The sequence below is a fragment of the Ambystoma mexicanum genome, chromosome 7p (genome assembly GCF_040938575.1).
Source record: "Ambystoma mexicanum isolate Mex_15411 chromosome 7p, UKY_AmexF1_1, whole genome shotgun sequence".
NCBI classification, from domain to species: Eukaryota; Metazoa; Chordata; class Amphibia; order Caudata; family Ambystomatidae; genus Ambystoma; species Ambystoma mexicanum.
Genome location: NC_090939.1, coordinates 228,761,185 through 228,781,127, shown reverse-complemented (window position 1 = coordinate 228,781,127; position 19,943 = coordinate 228,761,185). Strand labels below are relative to the sequence as shown.

Sequence of the window (19,943 nt, the reverse complement as noted above, 5' to 3'; positions counted from 1 at the left end):
CCAGAGTGTATTCGGGACCTGCAGGAGTAGCACGTGGAAAGGTGGTTGGGGTAGGCTGGGGCTGCATATAATGCAAAGGGCACTGGAATGACAGTACAGAGGATGACTTTGCCTGTCGAAGTGCCAATAATTCAGTCCCTTCATTTTCATTGTGTTGTACTTGTAGCCACATTTAGTTTTTCTTGTATAGCCTCCTTTTTTGGCTCATAAAAGGCACAGTAGTGTCGGCTAGGAATAGGATGGCATCCTAATGTAATCCATCCCACCCTACACAGTAGTGCCTGATGTTCTTGGCTTCTTTGGGGGTGTAGCCCCTGGATAAACTGAGTTACTTTGAGTTAATTGGCTTGTTACTGCCCAGGAACTACTGTTAGAGAGAGATGGATTCAGTTGGGGTCTCGGACTGGTGAACTTGGGCCAGCAGAGTTAAGTAACATTTCAAGGTTACTTAACTCTGCTCATTCTCTCCCCCATTTTATCAGTCAAATAGACCCTTGCTAATTTTAAGGTCCATCTTGTGCCCCAGATAGTCCTCAACCACTAGCCAATCAGGGCAGGTAGGGGGACCGGGCAAATAACTGTCTCTTGTGGGGTAGACTTGGAGTTGCTGGGGGACGGTGGCTTAAGATTGCACAAAGCCTGCTTAGTCTCATGGGCGAGGTGCAGTGTATGCTCTGGCACATGTTCTGCAGGGGCGGTGGATGTAATGGTTCAGGAACAGGAGGCACACAAGGAAGTGGGATGGAGTGGGACAGGAGGGGGATTGGTAGAGGTCGAGATGTGGCGTGCTGTAGGACGCGGTGGGACAAAAGGGTGACATTTTAACTGTAGACCTTTTTTGAAATATTATGAAAACCCCTATCTCTATCGCTAAGGGACTGTCTCTTCCTAAGTAAAGAATAATTTGAGTGCTCATTGTCAGGGTGGTTGTCATACTGAAAAGGTCAGTCCTCTGTCCAAACTATCATACTCTAGCCCTACCACTATACAAAAGTCCAGAAACACCGGCAGGAGAATGACTCCTTGACTCCCTTCTCCTTGTTCACTCGGTTCAGCCTCTACTTTTGGTAATCTCTTGTAACAGTTCTTATACGCCCTTGCAATTCTTCCCAGGCTTCTTCTGGAGCTGAATTAAATGTAATTTCCCCAATACTCAATTCTTCATTGGTTTGTTCTCCCTTCCTCTTTATAATAAGGGAGGATACTCCCTGCGAAGGGAGATTTTCCCCTGGACACTCTTTAGTTTCAATGTATCTCTTGTGGTTCGACTTGGATCGAGATTGCTCCCGATATCTTCTCTTTTAATATCTTTGTCACAAACTGAGATCACTCACAAGGTCATCTTTACACTGGATACTTTTATCACAACTACTGAGGAGAGAGATTACTCCTAAGGTTTTTTCTACTCTCGACTTTGTAGGTACAACTACTGAGACACGGGATAACACCTGATGCCCTTTTCACATGCAACATTTTTGAAACTACTGAGACACAAGGGAGATTATTCCTGGTGGCCTCCCACAATCACCACACTGGTCTCCCGTTACCTTGTCTTTGGTGGGGGTACATCACTAGTTCTTCCTGGGGTGTTGTCTCTGCACAACAAATGCTCCTCTGGACTTCCTGTTCATTCCCCACTGCGTTGGTTCTGTGGGATCTCCGGCCAGCTGGTATTGGTGCAGTTGAGTGACCACCCGGTCCACCTCCTCGAGGTTGCGCCACATCTGCCTCCCAGCCTCTATTGAGGTCTGTTCTCCATCGGCCTGTAGAGGACGTCTTCAACCTGCTCTTGGTGTCCTCCAGACTGAAGACTGGCTTGATCTACGTGCTTATCGGTTTGACCTTCCTGGGCTTGCCAGGCTTCATGTCGGCTTCTCTCTTTATTCAGTCTTTTGTCGATTGTTATATTGTGTAGCCCGGTCCTTCCCAGTGGAGTGCCATAGTCTGTTGTGTCCACTGTGAATTCTTATTCCTCCGCCATGTCACCTCTAGTACTTTCTTTTTTTCTTTTTTTTTACTTGTTAAAGGAGTAGTTTTGTATCACTCCTTCAGTCTTCTCAGTACTTCTGGAGGATGGTTTATGATCAGCTTGTATGTTGGTCTTAGTGGTATTAAGTCTTACATGAATAAAGGAGGGAGTAGTACAATTACATACAGTAGTGCTTTCAGATGGATTCTCTACAGACTGTATGGATTTCAGGGTCTCAAAGGCCAGAGCGTTAGGGAGTTCCATCATGGAATGGCAGTTGTTGTACCCATGAGGAGTCTTTTCCTGTGAGGGCCTGCTTTTCAACACCCCACGGGAATGCCGAGTAGAGGGCTCCCCACTTATACTAGTTGTTGTGTCTGACGGAAAATATAGGGGGCAGGAACACATCAATGATAGCTTGTGTGCTTGGAGCCAAAGGTTCTCTTCTGAGGATGAGGTGGCACAGTTTAGCACTAGTTTCTTTCTTTGTTCTTTTCACACTTTTCTCTTAAGTGTTAATTTGCGTGTGGAAGGTTTTTGAACAGGCTCAGGCTTTCAGTCATTAGGAGAAGCTTTATCATGGAGTACACAGCCAAAGTTCATGCATTCATTGTCCCAAGTTCCAATAGTGGGGAATTTATCTGCCATTGGGGAGGTGTGGAGTTGAATGCTACTTCAGTATGAAATAGTTTAGATGTTTCATATTTTTCAACCAGTGCAAAAGCTGGTGTATCCTTGTACTAACTTTTAAAAATTAGTTTAACCGTTATTCCTATAGTTTCGTGAGTTCTCGCATGAACCTGGGGGCCCCAGACTTCGATGGAAGAAACAAATTGTGCATGATTTTAAAATTACAACACAGGATAGAAGACCAACAGATAGGAGAGGTAGAGCAGTATCGGGATGTTAATTCTGGTCCCTAAAGCGGCCCTCCTGACCTGAGATCTGGGTAACACTTGCTGGCCTACTGTTATTTGGGTTTCAGTTTCACATGGCGTTTCTCTGGGTTTGGGGGAGTGACTGTCTTCCGTGGATCAGAATAGATGGGGTGCCCATAATAAGCAGGCTGATTCTAGTCTTCCGGTGCAGGGTGGTCTTGACAGTCTGGCAACACAGCCAGCTCGCACGTTTTCACTGGACTCTGCTTCATCCGCTGTTGGGAGTGTGTCCCCATTTCCGGGGCTGGCTGTGAAAGCAAACAAGGTGGTCTCGCTTGCTAGAAATGATGCAAAAGGGGGACAATATCTATTCAGTGCAAGCATAGCTGGGTAGCTCTGTGTTGCTTTTATATTCAACGTCATATTTGCATAGTAAAAAGATCTCACGTAACTATTGGACAAATGGCTGCATCTGAATTGCGGTCCGAAACGCATGCATTCTGTTGCCTGAAATTGCAAGCTTTTGTTGGCAAGGAACCAGTGTCCTCTGCAAGTGCTTTTGAGTTGGGCAAGGCATCTTCAAGACGCTATAATATACTGGGGGGTGGAGGGGCACTTGGAAGGCTCTCATGTAAGCATAATCACATACAGTCAAGCACTGGGGAAGGTGGTTATTGTCCAATATAGGTGCAATTTACTATTTGAAAGATTTGTAATGTCGGATGTAAAAGCTTAGTGCTATAGAGGAGTCTAACCCCCCCCCCCCCTCCTCCCCAGAAGGAACACAGCCTGTGAAATCTAAATAGACCACAGACGCTTAAGAGTGCAGTGTTCTTCACTATGGCCGAAGTACAGACTGACTCACCAGGTTTACATTGTCCGTCAAGGGTCCATGTAGGTTAAAAATAGGACTTGTATGTTTTGTACAACAAAGTGTATTTTGCGATTAATTAGAAGTCTAAATTGTGGAGGTAACTACAGGACCCAAATAATGTAAGCAGGATAAGTGGGATATGGATCGAATGAATGAAAAATGTTTATACATGCATAATGTTTAGTTTTCATTGGGCTAGGCCTAAGGGTTTGTACAAGTTTGCAGAGCTGCAGTGTGTTTTTGCATAGTTGGCAAAATGTAGAACAGCATGCTCTGACATAACCGCTGACAACGAAGAAAGGTGGCTTTGGGCATTCCGATTATGGAAAGGACGGATTGGGATGAAGTCATGATCCAGCTCCAGTGACATCACTATGGCAAGCTGGACCTATATAAACCCCTGCTTGAGACCACTTTGGCAGGAAGGAATGGGTTGAGGGACCGAGAAGAACGTTCAGGCAGCAGAGTACTTTGATACCATCCTCATTTGTAAGGTTAAACTTGTTATCCTTAAAAGATCACCTTTGGCCTTATTTTTCACTAGCGGGTGTATTGATTGTGTGTGAGCGTTATTAGGGACACCCTGTCAAGTGGTGACTATCTCAATGGGATCCAAGCTTTCCCCGTACGTTGCGGATGCTCCAGGCTGCTTCTCCAGAAAAGAGCAATGCCCACCTACAGTGACCGGTCCCCCAAATAAAACACATTTACTGAGTGGTTTTACGAGCCATTATAATAGATATCCTCTCTGCAGCGGGCAGAGCTCCAGAGAGGACTGCACACCGGTTTTGGACCACGTAACGTGGGAACTCTGGTCAACGCACACTTAAGTGGACTTTTGTAAGGGATAACAAGAAGGGGACAAGTGTGTATGACAATATGTGGAGTATGAGGTCAATGACGGTGGATAGGACATTTGGTGATGTGTTATAAAGTATAGATTGGATAGGAGTTGGGTTATGTATTGAAATTGTCACCTATTTCTTTTTCATAATGGAAAGGGGAGCCTCAGCGTGTAAAGACTGGGACAAAAAGGAGCTTCCGCATTTAAAGACTGTGAGGTAAGGGATCCTCAGCCATAATAGGTTGAGAAGGTAGTGCCTTGCGGAATTCTTTTATGACGATAAAAGCAATGGGATCCTCAGCAAGTTAAAAAAAGAAAAAAAAGCTGAGAAGGTGGTAATACGAGGATATAAGGAAACAATTTGTGGCTTGGTATAATGAATGAGCCTGGATTTTAGTCAATTATTTAAGTATTTTCTCTTGCTGTCTTTTGTGGTAAAAAAGGAAAGGTGGATGAGTTGCAGTGTGTGTGAAAACAAAGTGGGGAAAAAAGGGGTGGGGAAAGAAGTGGGTTGATCTGTATTTCTGTGTAACAAGCATTGAGGCATAAGAGACGTGTGCAATATTAGTATGGGTGAAGAAACACCAATAAGACGCATGCCATAGGGCCCTCCACTGTACTGTGACAGGATAGAAAAATATAGACAGGTGTTGGAAACAAAGGAAGGGGGGAGATGTCCTGCTCCTGGCCATAGCAGGGCTCCCATAACAGAAACACGCTAGCAAGAATGTGAATTCTTTTGTTGTTGCAGAAAAATATATGTGAAACAAGTTACAAAAAAGAAAAGGGATTTTAGATCTCTCGCCGTTATTCGAGGATATTGAAGATCAGGAAGATAAGAGATCCAATCTAAGGGGATATACCCCGTAACAACTAAACCTGCAGCAGGATATACAAATCCAGCGTATAAGCATCCAGTGGTCGAGAAATTGTCGACAACAGTTTTGTCTGGATCGGCAACTGGGGGCAAAGGGGGACTCTAGCTTTCTGCACCTTCACCTCCATACAACCCATCCTCAAGCGCGGACATACCCGTAGCATCAGTTTACCCAGGGGGTTCACAAGCAGATATAAACGAGGTTAAGAGCGTTGTGGGAACGTTTGGTCAGAGTACTAGGGCAGAAGATTTTTTTTATTGGTTGGATTCAAACTTTGGGCAATAAGAAAGGTTTGTGTTGCAAAAGATGGGGAGAGGGTATGGACGGTTCTGGAACAAGAAGTCAAACCAGTGAGAGAAAATGAATGGGAAGATCAAAGGTGGCGAAAATGAGGCAGGGCAAGAAAATCGAGGAGAGAAGGTGGCGAGAATCCCATCCCCGCCACAAGAGGCATGGGGAAGGGATAGACTGAGAAATAGACCCCATTTAATGGTGGTAGTACAAGATCAGAAAATACTAAAGGGTTGAAAACAAAATATGCCTATAGTACATAAAGGAGTAGGGATAACGCAGTATGTGCCATGGCCTCAAACGGACAACAATAATTTAATTAAAGCTCTCCCCCAGCTTGCAGCCAGAGCCAGTAAATGGATCTATGAATTTGAGAAACAAACAGCAGGGGTAGCCTTAGCACTAGGAGACCTTAAGAGTTTACTGGTCGCCATAGTTGGGAGACCGCCCAGACGCGGCAAACGGATGAGGCAAAACTAGTGGAAAAGAAACTAAATAAGGTTGCCCAAGCACCGTTGACTACAACGGCTCAGTGGGAGAGGACAGGAGATACTGAACAGATATTGCAGCACTATGGGCCAAAGGACAGGGGTGCAGGGGCAATACCCCCCAACCCACAGTGGCAGTAAGGAGGAGCTCCAAGGGGAAGAGGGGGATGTCGAGGAGCAAGGGCAGGAGGCATTGAGGGCGATAGGGCCCCAGGGAGGAGGATTGGTAACATCACAGTGCTGGTATTGCAGGAGGTGGGGCATTCCACAAGGGAATGAAGGAACAGGCCTGGGACAGCATTTAATTATGGACCATCGCTTCCAGGGCAGGGATTCTAAGTGCCTCTTGGAATGGGACACCCACAATTCCGGCAAGGGGGGGAGGTGGTCAAAATCAGTTCCCTTATGGGGCTGACGGGCAAGGGCAACATGGGCAACATCTGCAGCAGGGTGAGGGAACACAGTTTAACAGGATGGTAGGTGGAACGGGTGCCCCATTCCAGGGAGTGACGATGGCGGGGGGCACCCCATTTCCCTTCCCCGGGACACATACATATTCTGATTAGGACAGCCCACAGAGAGCACTCGCATGTCCAATGCAATTGACAACCGCACACCCTGAAGAGGAGCCCTCAGTGGAGGCGGAAATTGGAAACCAGCAATTTATATTTATGGTAGATTCAGGTGTAACTAAATCATGCATTATGGAGGAGAACATTCCATTGTCAGATAAAACTCTTGACACTGGGATTCTCTGGGGCTATTGCTACGGTTCCATACGCTGAGCAGCTGGATATAAAAGTGGGAGAAAGATGGTACGAGCCCCCTTGTTATGTTCGGAGAGTTCCCCTGTTAACTTGTTGGGTAGGGATTTGCTTAGTAAACTAAATGTAACAATATCATTGACAGATCAAGGGGTAATGTATTCACTCCAGTGATGTGTGTAGCTCGAGCAAGGGTCAGTAGTCTGAGGAGTTACTCTGGTCCCGGACAGATTTGTCTATGGCATCAAGGTAATGCCTTATTGTGACAAAATGTTGACGAGTGCCCACAGATTTTATTTTCCGACCCATGGTGACACTCGAGGTGGTGGCGGGGACAATATTGTCATTACATTTGCAAGGACTAGTAGTGTCAGACAAGACTAGTCCTGATTGGAACATATCAGGACGGGAGCGAATGGCGCACCATGTGTAAATCCGCCAGTACAATTGAAGGAAGTGACTGAGTTATTTGAGGACAGTGAGCAGAATGGAGAGATCATTTTGGAAAGCTGCATCCCCTGTGATATCATGGTGCAGTATAGGAAGGTACAGTGCCCCCTGTTGGCAGTAGAGTGACCTGTTTTTATTTTTTGAGGACATGCGATATGTGCCAGTACAATTATGGACTGTTAATCCACATGATGTTGGGTTACTGAGAGATGTTACCCCAGTACAGATTACGTTGAAGTCAGGAGCAGTACTCCTGAGGGTGCAGCAGTACTTGTTAAGGGAAGCAGAGGAAGGGATAAAAGGCACAATTCAGGCTCTATTGGAGCAAGGGATCGTCGTGCCATCCACGTGCCCGTGTAATATGGCCATATACCAGACAATAAAGCAACAGGTGGTAATTGGAGGATGATCAAATATCTATGTCCTCTTAATGGCGTAGTGCAGAAGGAGTTTCCGGTAGTTCTGAATCCTGTGACGATCCTATGTTGCTTTCCCAAGACAGCAACCTTCTTCAAAGTGGTGGATCTGAAAAATGCTTTCTTCTCAATCCCACTCCACCCTCGTTCACATTACGCATGGTCAAAGGAGCTTCAAGCACATAAGATTGCCTCAAGGCTACTGTGAAAGTATTTTTAATAGGAAGGCATAAATTAGTTTTGCAAAATTGATTAGCTGAAATTGCTAAGTAAAACATAATTGATTAGCAATCCAACTTAAATGATGAGAAATGTTTATCTTTATTTTTAACATTAGTGCCGAGGGCGAGCTATCTCGTCTTTGGGATTCCCTCCCTGTTGCCAAGGACGATATAGCTCGTCCTTTCAGGCACTTTGTTTTGTGCGATTCCCTGCAAAGCAGGGAATCGCACAAAACTGTAATCCCACCCCAGGGGTATGTGAGGGGGAGGTCCCCCTTCACTGCCCTGGGGTTGGATTACCTTCAATTTCACGACGGCGTGCGTCACGCACGCCGTCATGAAATTGAAAGTAAATTCACAGCGGCAGCCAGTTTCAGCTGCCGCAGTGAAAACTGAAGGTGAGTGTTCACCTTACTCTGCCTCGATCTTCGGCTGTATTTCAAGCCGGAGATCGAGGCAGGTATCGTTGGAAAGGGGAGATTCTCCCCTTTCCAGCGATACCTTGTGTGATAGCATTGCTGGTCACGGATTGAGCTCAGAGCTCGATCCATGGCCATCAGTGGCCACTAGACCACCAGGGATCTGATTTGGGAGCGGGGTGAGGGGGCTGCTTACTAGGTAAGCGGCCCCCTCTCCCCCAAGCCCCAAAGCATGGCGACACAGCGCATGAGACCCCTGGGGGCAGTGAGCATCTGACCCCAGGGGTGATGAACAAAAAAATTGAAGGAAGGGAGGAGGTGGAAGGGGGTTTGGAGGTTTGGGGCCCTGGGGCCCACTAGGCCACCATGGATTTTTGAAAAAATGGTGTTGGAAAGGGGAGATGATGCATTGCTGGTCACGCAGAGCGCTCGATCAGTGACCGTCAACCCACTGGATCACCAGGGAAACGTCTGTGATGGGGCTGGGGAGGAGGGGGGCTGCTTACAGTAAGCAGCCCCCCTCCCGCCCCAAAGAATGGGGGCACATATCTGATAAACCCTGGGGTCAGATGGCTGATCATCTGCCCCCAGGGAAGGGGGCAAAATAAAAATAAAAAATCATGGGGGGGGGGGTGGGCCTGAGATTTATGCCCCCAGGCTGGAGTACATGAGGTGGCCCCCCAGCCAATTGGGGGGTGGGGGGAGGGCCACCAGGAATAAGTGTGCAGGCCCCCCAAAGGATGGGGCCTGCAGGTTAGGGCCCCCCTGGGGGCAGATGGCTTATCTGCCCCCAGGGAAGGGACAAAACGAAAACAAAATGAAATAAAAATAATTACAAGAGGAATTTTGGGTGGGGGGGCACTAGCCACCAGGGATTTATTTTACAGAAAAGGGGGAGTGGCCCTCTCCCTCGCACCCCAAGGGGAAATGGGGGCACCCCTTTTAGCCCTCCCTGGAAGGGGCATCTGCCCCCAGGGAGGACTGAATGAGATGCCCCCCTGCATTTGGTGTGAGGGGGTAGAGCGTCACCCACATTACATTAGAAAATGACCTGGCTGTTGAGGGAGCCCCTCAGCCCGCCCTAAAGTGTAATGTACCATTTTCCATTTTTTTCTTTGTTTACAAAACTTGCCTTGGCGCAGAGGGGAACATTGGTGTGCCAATCTGGCCCTGAGGTGCCCAAACCTTACTTCCCCACCCACTGGGGGGCCTGTCCCACAATTTGTTGGCCCTCTCCCCGCCCACCCCAAATCGAAGGGGGTGTACCTCACGCAGCTGTTTGTCGGAGGCCCAGGGAGGCCTGCATGAGCTTCCCCCGCCACCCATTTGAGGTGATGGGGGAGAGGGCCACCAAACATTGTGGGACAGGCCCCCCAGTGCCTGGGGCAGTAAGGTTTGGGCAGACCGAGGCGCACAAACCTTACTGCCCCACCCACTGGGGGGGCCTGTCCCATGATTCTTGGGGGCCCTCTCCCCCCCACCCCAAATGGAGTGGGGTGTGGACCTCACACAGCAGTTTGTAGGAGGCCCAGTTTCCAGACATTTCACTCTGCTCACCCACCGAAACATGCCACAACAGATGTCGTACCTTCCCGCATTCCCACACGTGTCCCAACGAAAACGGTACCTCACATGTGTGGGTTCACAAAAGGGTTTGGGGAGATAACCTACAGATTTGGGCCTAGGTTGTCCAAGCCACCAAGGAAAACTGGGAACCCTATGCATTTCTGAAAAGGGGGCACCAGTGGGAATCCATAGAGGTCCAACTTGCGCAAAGCGGACCAGAATGTTTTACCGAGAACCCCCTGACAAATTGAATGGCACATTTCCGACTTTGCCGGGGCTTCTCGGTAATACATTCTGGGCCAGTTTGCGCAAATCATACCTCTGCGGATTCCCACGGGTGTCCTCTTTTTGGCCCATATCTGTATGGTGTGCCCGTCTGCAGAAAGTGTGAAATTCAGGTGTCAAAACAGACTTGGGGTTACCTTTGTTTTAGGCTTTCCCCTTGGCGCGCAGGTAGGTGCACCCACACATGTGAGGTACTGTTTTCATCGGGACACCTGTGGGAACGCTGGAAGGTATAAATTTGTTGCGTTTGTGTGGTTTACATAACGTTTTGACCTATTTGCTGGTGCCCTTTGTCACACAACCCATTCATTTCCCAAATGTGCCCTACATTTAGTTGCTGCTTTAGGCACCATACACTTTTGGTGCACCCCCACATGTGAGGTACCGTTTTCATCGGGACACCTGTCGGAACGCGGGACAGTAGGCCATGTGGTGTTGGCGGCGTGTTTCGATGGGTGAGCCGAGTGAAATTTTTTTTCCCACATTTCGGACTTTGCAGGTGTGTCTGGGTAATGCATTCTGGGCTGATTTGCACAAATCCTACCTCTGCGGATTCCCACGGGTGTCCTCTGTTTGGAAATGCCTGGGGCTCCCTGTTTTCCTTGGTGGCTTGGACACCCGAGGCCCATATCTGTATGGTGTCAGTCTGCACAAAGTGTGAAATTCATGTGTCAAAACAGACTTGGGGTTACTTGTGTTTTAGGCTTTCCCCTTGGCGCCCAGGTAGGTGCACCCTCACATGTGAGGTACAGTTTTCATCGGGACACCTGTGGGAACGCTGGAAGGTTTAAATGTGTTGCGTTTGTGTGGTTTACATAACGTTTTGACCCATTTGCTGGTGCCCTTTGTCACACAACCCATTCATTTCCCAAATGTACCCTACATTTAGTTGCTGCTTTAGGCACCATACACTTTTGTAACCTGCATAAGTCACCTACCCTTGAAAAGGTCTGCCTGCGCTCTTCCAAAAAAATGTATGCTTGCCGTTGCTCACCACATTGGTTTTCCTGATTTACACATGCTAAGCGCGTCTGTTCAGGCCATAAGCATAAAACTCCTGCGTACCATGGCTCAGTGTTTGGCTTGTGGTATTGCTTGTTTTGTAAAACACTACAATAAATGTGTGCAAAAGTCGGGGGAATGTAGCGGAGCATTGCTTTGCTCAAAATTCATAGAAGCCATTGCCGTATCAAGCCAACCATGTCCACCACATACCATTTTTTTTTTGGTCATTTTCCTGCTTTTCCCCAAATCGCTGTCATTTTCCCCTACCTAGTTGTTGCCTGACCTACGCAAATTGCTCCTTCCTAAACTTGCAATTTTGTCTACCTTTCAGAAATATATGCCTTTCTGTCCCCCAATTTGGCTTTCTTACCCTTTTCCTCCATTCTGTCCATGCATGTCCAATTGTTAAAAATGGCCAAAATCGCCTACCTCTCACAAAACGGTTGATAAACACATCAAAATAATTGTTTTCCGTTTCCACTCAACCTGTTATTGAAAGCCAGGAAATTGGGGAATTCACCACAGCAAACCATTTGTTCCTAGCTCTTACAAGGGAAAAACCACAGGCTTCTTTGTACATCATTTTGTTAGCATTTTTTTGAAAAAACACAATTTCCCCCCTTTTTGCTTATTTTCTCTCACCCCCCTGCAGCAACCTAGGATTCCTGGGTGGAGTTACGACCGCCTACATGTGAGGGAAAAAAGGAGCCAAATTTGGATGAGACATCTCATGTAACAAAGTTACAAGGCATTGAATGGCCACATACCGAAATCACCAAAAAAGGCCTTGGCACTGGGGTGAAAATACCCATGGCAGTTAAAGGGTTAAAGGGATGAGCAGTTAATTGCAACATGGCAATTGCCTAAATAAGGCGCAGTTGCAACTAACAATGTTTTACAGAGGTTCTCTGTGGGCCATTTTAACCGTGCAGCGCAGGCACAATTCATGAATCACATGGATATTCAAACAACGTTTAGAAGGCCTCATGCCTGCAGGTTATCTGTGCGGGACGTCTAGCAAATGGCTGGGAATAATGTATCTTCAGCCAATCATCGGGCAGGGAAACATTATTCCCAGACACCACATTGCACACAACCCTGCATTGAGAATACAGCCTGCAGGTATAGGTCTTCTAAATGCTCCTTGAAGCGTGGGATGGCAGCAAATCACTGCAGTCCACAGGAGCTATCAGGGCTTTTCATCCTTTTCAGTTGAAAGGGGTCCAAGCCTCTGACGGTCCTCCAGCAACTGTACCCATGTTGGCAGTCTGGAATCTTCTGACATTGCAAAATACTTCTTATATTCCATACTTTAAATGCATACTTTGCAGTGCACACATTACACACATAACAAGCTGCACTTGCTGGAGTCCTTCAGGCCGTCGCCTTCCTTGGGCTTCCTCCTATCTAGAAGGGTGATCACATTGTTGCCTTGTAACCCGGGTTGCTTCAGAATAGATCCTTGCTGCTTAAGATGGATTAATAGCTTTTCAGTAGATGTTTAGTGTTTCAGTTCCCTGCTGTTTGGCAGTCTTGTGATAATCCTGCCCCCCAAGGTGTATTTCTTTGTCTTCATTAGAATGTATATTTGGTTGATTATTTCATTTTTATATATTTGTTCTAATTTACTTAAGTGTAAACGTTTCTTGTAAACTGCCTCAGACTTTCTCTGCTCCAGGCTAAGGGGCCTCCAAACAACAGATTGAAATGGGCCTTACGAGCCATGGCATATCTTCAGCTGGCCCTGCTGCAGTCTGGCGCTTTAAGACATTTAGAAGCCCTCTTGACTTTAGGTTGTGTTTTCAGTGCCAGGATGACCATTAGCAAATGTCTGGGAAGAATATATCTTCTACCAATCATCGGGCAGGAGAAATATTATTTCCAGGCACTTGATAATACAACCTGCAGGCAGATCTGCCTAACATCGCCCAATTCTGTGGCTTATTTTTAAGTGGTTGTCCCCTTTTTCAATATAGGGAAAGGCGAGGACTGAGTTTATAGTAATTATAGAAGCTGGGCTGCATAAATCGGGGCTTTTTATTTTCAAACTTAGGCAGGTGTGCCTGCAGGCATATGACCTTGTAAATGTTGCTTGAAGCACAATGTGCAGACAAATATGTACTACCTCGTTTCAAAGAACATTAAGAAGGCAATGCCTTCAGGCAGAGGGGCACTTGTCACCCCCAACCCCCGTCTTTTCTCTTTGAAAAACGGGTGCAGGAGTCTCATTTTGCAACCATAAAGAATCCAGATTGATTGGCATGCTATTCTGAATCGCTCAGGCTGGCCTCCATTCCTGCTGCCTTTGGCTTAGTGAAATGTTAATATGCATCTTCCAAAATTAGAAAGTGCTGTTCACTTCAAAGGGGGGTACGACTGCCTTATTGTGGTCGGGCTTGAATGGGAGTAGGTGGTGGACAGGCCAGACTGTTTGATGCCGAGCTGTCGAGGCGACGATGGTTTCAGCGAGAATATTTTCGACGTCTGATCTGACTGCGGCTTATCAGGTGAAATTACATAATGAATCCAAGCATTTAAGAGCTTTCATTACCCCAGATGGACTTTACCAGTATCGAAGGATGCCGTTTGGACTTATTTCCGCAGCCTCGGTCTTCCAGAAGATCATGTACCGGATCCTGGATAGAGGAAGTGGAGTTATCTTTCAAGATGACATCCTGGTATACGCAGACAACGATGAGGAACACAACAAAAGGTTGGAAAGAGTGTTAGGAAACTGCATGAGGCAGGAATGGTGGTAAGGAGAAATCAAAAATCAATAGAAGACACATTGAGTATTAGTCAATAACACTCATGATAACACTCAATAATAAGAAGCAACTCGGGACCTTCTTAGGTATGGCTGAGTACAATGCTAAATTCATTAAGGGATTTTCAGATCACACAGTGAACCTGAGAAGCCTATTGAAGGTCAACAAGAAATTCATGTGGGATGGAGAGTGTGAGTGAAATAAAGTTTATAAAGGAAGCATTGGCTGGGGCTCAGCACTCAAGAATTACGTGAGAGGAAGGTGGACAGTTATTACCACGGATGCCAGCAACGTAGGGCTGGGAGCGACGTTGGTACAATTTCATGAAGGAAGAGTTTGTGATAGCCTTTGCCTCACAGCTACTCAAAGGAGCGGAAAAGGCCTATGCGACTATACAGCAAGAGGCCCTAGCCATCAGGTGGGCCACTGAGAAATTCAGGAGTTTCGTTTGGGGTGTTGAGCTTGAAATTCAGACCACAAGCCCCTGGTGGAGGTGTTTGCCACGAAAGGTCTGGATAAAGTTTCAAGCAGAATTTGGAGATGGTTGTCCAGGTTACAAGAATTCAGTTTCATCATGGTTTATATTGCTGGTACAAAGAACCAGAAGGCGGACTGTCAAGATTGACCAATTGCAGTGACATGAACCGGGAACTCGAACATGAAATGATCTGTGAATTATCAGATGCAGCAATATGAAGACCAGAATGGGATGAGGAAATGAAGTACACTATATTATTAGGAGTCATGAAAATTGTAGAGGAAGCGAGATGGAACAAAACTAAAATGCTAGAGGCTGGAGCTATTGCTTTCTGGAATGTCATAAATGAACTATATATCCTAAGTGGATGCCTAATGTGAAGCGACAAGTTGATACCTCCAGAAGGGCTCAGAGAAAATCATCCATCTTGGTCATGAGGGCCATCAAGGCATGGTGAAAACGAAACGCAGGATAAGGAACACGTATTGGTGGCCTGGGTGTGACCTGCAGGTGGAAAGAAGAATCGGGAGCTGTATCCTTTGCTTGTAGGGATGAAGTATCCAATGGTGTTGAGAGATATACCAGAGTTGCGACTCAAAGTTATTGAATTTGTGAAAGAGTTTTGTGAGTGTGAAGGGTATCCGGAAGAAGTGCCGACAATGGGCCGCAGTTCAAATCTAGAGCAATGGAGAAATATCTGCAAGAGAAATCTCTCATTCATAGGGTTGGTGCCATTTATCACCCACAATCCAGTGGTGTTGTATAGAGATACAACAGGGTGATTAAGGACGCTATCAGATGGGCTTGGTCGAATGGAAAAAAGTGGAAAACAGTGGTGAGGAAGACTGTATTAGCTCATAGGTTCACACCACACACTACCACAGGAGTCTCTCCCTTTGAGCTAAGCATAGGGAGGAAAGCAAACACTAGATTATTTCTGGGGTGGATGAGCGCGGTGGCTGGCAAAGAAGTGGATTTGGATGAGGTGGAGAACAACATTAGGCAGAAGCAGCTGACCAACAAGATGCAACATAAGAGGTTTAGGAGAGGAAGAGTGCTATGTGTGGGGTTTTGGGTCAGAATTAAGGTTCTGGCGATGTTGAGAGAGAATGGTTGTCCGTGGTCTAAATCGGTTGAAGTTGTGGAAGTTTTTACCGGCATGCAGTGAAAACCAGTGATGGGAGAGTGTGGAACAATGAGAGGGTAATGGTGTTGACGGAAGAGGAAAGTGCAGGTGCTGGTTGGGTCAATGGAAAAAGTTTGGTGCGGAGTGACTGGCAGTGGTGGATCTGCAGGAAGTAATTCTAGTTCTAGTTCTGGTTATAGTTCTAGTGCTAGTTCCAGTTCTAGTTCTGCAAAGCTGTCTTCTTTGGCAGAGAATACTGATATGCCACGAGAGACCTAGTTGGCAGGAGTTACAGGAGGCCCGGACATTTAATGGATTGTCAATTCCTAATTCAGATGTTCCTTATGAAAGAAAGGGGATGTGTAGTGTTAAGTGCTCACTCGATCAGCAGCCGAACAGGGAGAGAGCTCGAACGATGGAACAGTGGAGTGTAAGGCTACGGTTGAGAGAAGAGAGGGAGGGAACCGAGGTAGCGGACGGCGCTTATGTCCCCGTTACGTTTATATGCATAAAAACAGTGTAATAGTTATTACAAACTGTTACAATACTTTCCCCAATAAACCCCTTTTACTTGCCTGTTATTCGCGTCCACCCAAACTTCAATAAATAAACAAAGTCGTGGTTTACGTACAAACAGTAGATGATTGCGGCATGTCGTCGTTCGGCTACTGGTGATTGTGTGCTATTGCAGTCAGCATAAGGAACAATGTCTGGTGATCTAGTAAGATCCCTTCCTCGAAATGTGGGGAACAAGTGTTGGGGTGTCTCCGTTTGCTGTGAGGCTGTGACATATGATGAACCTATTAATGAAATACTGATCATCTCGGGCATATCTAAAAGCTTGAAGTACCATCTTGAATAAACTGATGAAATGGGTTAAAACGATTCTAAAATCTTGCTGCAAGTGGTCTTGTGGTGTATCATTCCCCATGTCCCATAGAGAAGACGCTCTAACACTTCAGAGCAAATAAACCTGTGCCAAAAATCTATTGGTGTCGATGAAATCGTTAATGCAGAATGACCTGGCATTCTCCTTCAAGTGGTACTTTTGGTCGTGCACGTTTGTTCGACCAGAGCTAAACTATTTTGTAGGGGGTGGGAGAAGTTACCGCATGACCCCCCTCCTTCTACCCTCACTACTTCTCGCCAACAAAATACATACGCTTTTTTTCGAAAATGGGTCAAATTCTGGTTGTGCAAAAAGGGCATGACCAAAGTGCGACTTTAAAAAATAAGTAGGGTAAAACGTGATACGTACAGTTCAATATTCGATTGAACAGCATTTGGTGTCACCCTAGTTGGAGCTGTAAAATATTCAGCCCTAATCACACAATTGATCATGCCAAAACTGTCCTTTCTCCTCTGGGAAAGGGAGCAAGTGCTGTTCATGCAAATCACGTTAATCTGTCCATGAAAAGGGTTGGATACACTCGCCTGTGTAGGATTGGGCCAGTCTGATTCATAGTGAATGTCTTCAGAAATTATGCGTTTTGGTCCTACAAGGAAGAGCTCAGCATTTTCACAGGTTTAAACAATAATAATCCCTTTTGCTGAATGACTTTTCAGTGTAGATTGAAAAAATCACAACCACCCATAGTACAGAAACCATTGAATGGCTTCAGGATATTCATGGAAAAGCATGTTGGATAGTTGTGAACATTGTAGTAGCCCCCACATCTTTCATTTTGACAACGTTGGCCAATGGATACTTCAATGGCGCTAAACCTGACACATATTGCTTAAATGGTATTGAGAGAGATTTTTCAACTTCTAATGAAGGATGGGAATGGTCCATGATCTCAAATGAAGTTGATTAATGAAGTTTCACCAAAAGCTTGGCAAGCTGCTGTTGGGTTAAGTGAGCTACTAGTGGTGGCTGTGTCTTAGTGACATTGTGCATGGTGTGCAAAGGTGCTGAGTCCACGTTCGCACTCGAGTAATTTCTCATTATTACAAAGAATGAGTCGGCAGAAGAGTCATTGTTAAAGTTTCTATGTTCCCTGCTTTTAGAGATTTGCAACGTGGTTGTGTTGCTGTGAATTTCTCATGTTTGTTTATTTTTATTTTTTTTATTAGATCTGGAAAACCGACCAAGGACCAGATGGAAAAGCAACCGTCGAATTTTTGTCCAATCTGGCTCGCCATACCAAAGCTGTAAATGTTGTGCGTTTCTCTCCCACTGGTGATATTCTAGCCTCTGGAGGGGATGGTAAGCAGATTGCTACTTTGTGCTTAACAATCATGACAGCCAGTCCTGTTTCTGGTGGCATAGAAAACTCCTGTCTTAATGTACTAAAAGGGTGATTGACTTTGGTCAATTTTATTTTCATTAAACATTTAAGGCTGCTTACTTGTTTGGCGTTGGATAACTATCAAGTTTTTTTTTTGTATTCCTTATATCCCCCATTTGGTTTTTGAGAAAATAAAGAGCTAGTTTTTCTAGTTGGTGTAGCCAGGTTCACTTGGATTGCAAGAGGGCTTGCAAAGCTCTGTGCGCTGAACATGGTGATTCAATGAATGGCCATTGCATGTCTAATGCAGGATTACTACTAGTCATGGTGATCGGCGCCAGCCAAAATCTACACTAAGTTGATGTAAACCAGTACAAGGCTACCCAGATTGTTGCATCTCTCAGATGAGTGGTGCTACTGGTATACAAAGTCTTACATGAAAAGTGTGTTGAGTAGTGTTGACCTAGCAAGTGCAGCAATGTTCTTTCATGTTTTGTGTGAGACATCGTTCAGTCTTTGGTCAAGCAGTAGGTTTTGGCACCAATAATTCATCTGTTACGAATTATGGATGATGAGCGAACTAGCTAAGACAGTGAGTCACAGATTCGGCGATGTCAGTAATGGCAACAGCGAGAGACCACTATTGTGTGTTGAATATAATGCACACGGTTCCACATAAAGCAACGGTTCGTGTTAAGACAAATGTAGACATTTGCTGTAGACAATATATTGATAATGAATAACGCACGTGGGTTTAGCAAAACACGCATAGCCTGTTGGTTGACTTTAGCAGAAGGCGATGAACAGGACATGGTAAATTCCTCTTTCTAACTACAGAATAGCAGTGCCCTGTCTTAAACAGATACATTCAAGAGGGGCTTTTTCATACCAGTCAGATCACAAGCCAAGGACAGGAAGCACGATACCAGTTTATTTATAACCCGCTTAATACCCAGAGGTTTCTAAGCGCAGACCCGGGGAATCAAACCTGCGGTGCTCCGTGTCGTTTTGCTTCCAAGGCGAACATGTTGCCCATGAGCTATCCTCCAGAGACTAGCGGCACATGTACAGTTAGTGTCCAAAAGCAAAGTGTAGCTCTTCACCTCTTCAGAAACGCTGTTACTTTGATGGGGTTGTGGTCTGTGAGCAAATGACACACGTTGCTCTTTCCCTGAGCAGAAGACCCAGTAACTCTAAGGGAAACAGCCAGGAGTCAGAGAACAACTTTATTTTGCACGTAGGCACATCATGTGTCCAACACGAAGCAAAGCACAGGAGCATTGTTAAGCGCTACCTTTTAACGGCCAAGGTGTCCGGAAATGACACCCATTCTAGGCAGACCAAGTCCCGCTTTAATATAAAAAGCACAGGCTGACTGGGTAACCACACACAAATCACAGCAGAAGAAATCGTAGGTGGCTGGGAAGATGCATCCATTGCCGGTCCCCGAGCAGAGGCACGAGCAAGCCAGATTGACAGGAAGTCGCTGTCAATTCGGCTGCAGCCCAGTGAGCCCTGAAAGCGTGAGTTTAAATGTGGAAGTTGAACTGTATGCATTTTCTTAGACTAAAGGCGTGCTTTATTATGTTACACCACTCGCAATCATACCATAGCTTAGTGTTGACCAACATATCATAAACTCGCTGGTATCTTAAAATGATTAATTGTACTTGTTTGTTAAATGTAAATCCTGCCCTTAGTTTAGGCAACAACGCTCTGCATATGTATGGCACTATGCTATGTTATAATTGCGGCTTCCATAGCAGGTGTTATGAGAATTAGAGCTGGTAGAAAACAGAAGTGATAATAAATAGATTAACTTGCTACCTTGAAGTGTCTGCTTCATATTTCTGAGTAATGCGTCATAAAGATGAATGTCTGAGTCCAAACGAACTACACAAACATTTTCCTGGCTGTATTTTGTCAAGTATATTAAGGGGTGCGAACACTCAAGGAAACAGTCCTAGCGCTAGACCGAACTCCTAGGGGCAT

The 19,943-nt window shown here is 45.8% G+C and overlaps 1 protein-coding gene across 1 annotated transcript in view; it reads left to right on the top strand.

Annotated features, from left to right (window-relative positions):
- The window catches only part of CHAF1B (chromatin assembly factor 1 subunit B), a 541,423-nt gene that overhangs the window by 207,119 nt on the left and 314,361 nt on the right, over positions 1-19,943 (top strand). Inside the window, exon 4 of the mRNA XM_069636112.1 lies at positions 17,797-17,929. Within this exon, the coding sequence (XP_069492213.1) occupies positions 17,797-17,929 (133 nt within the window). The remainder of the gene's footprint in view (positions 1-17,796; positions 17,930-19,943) is intronic.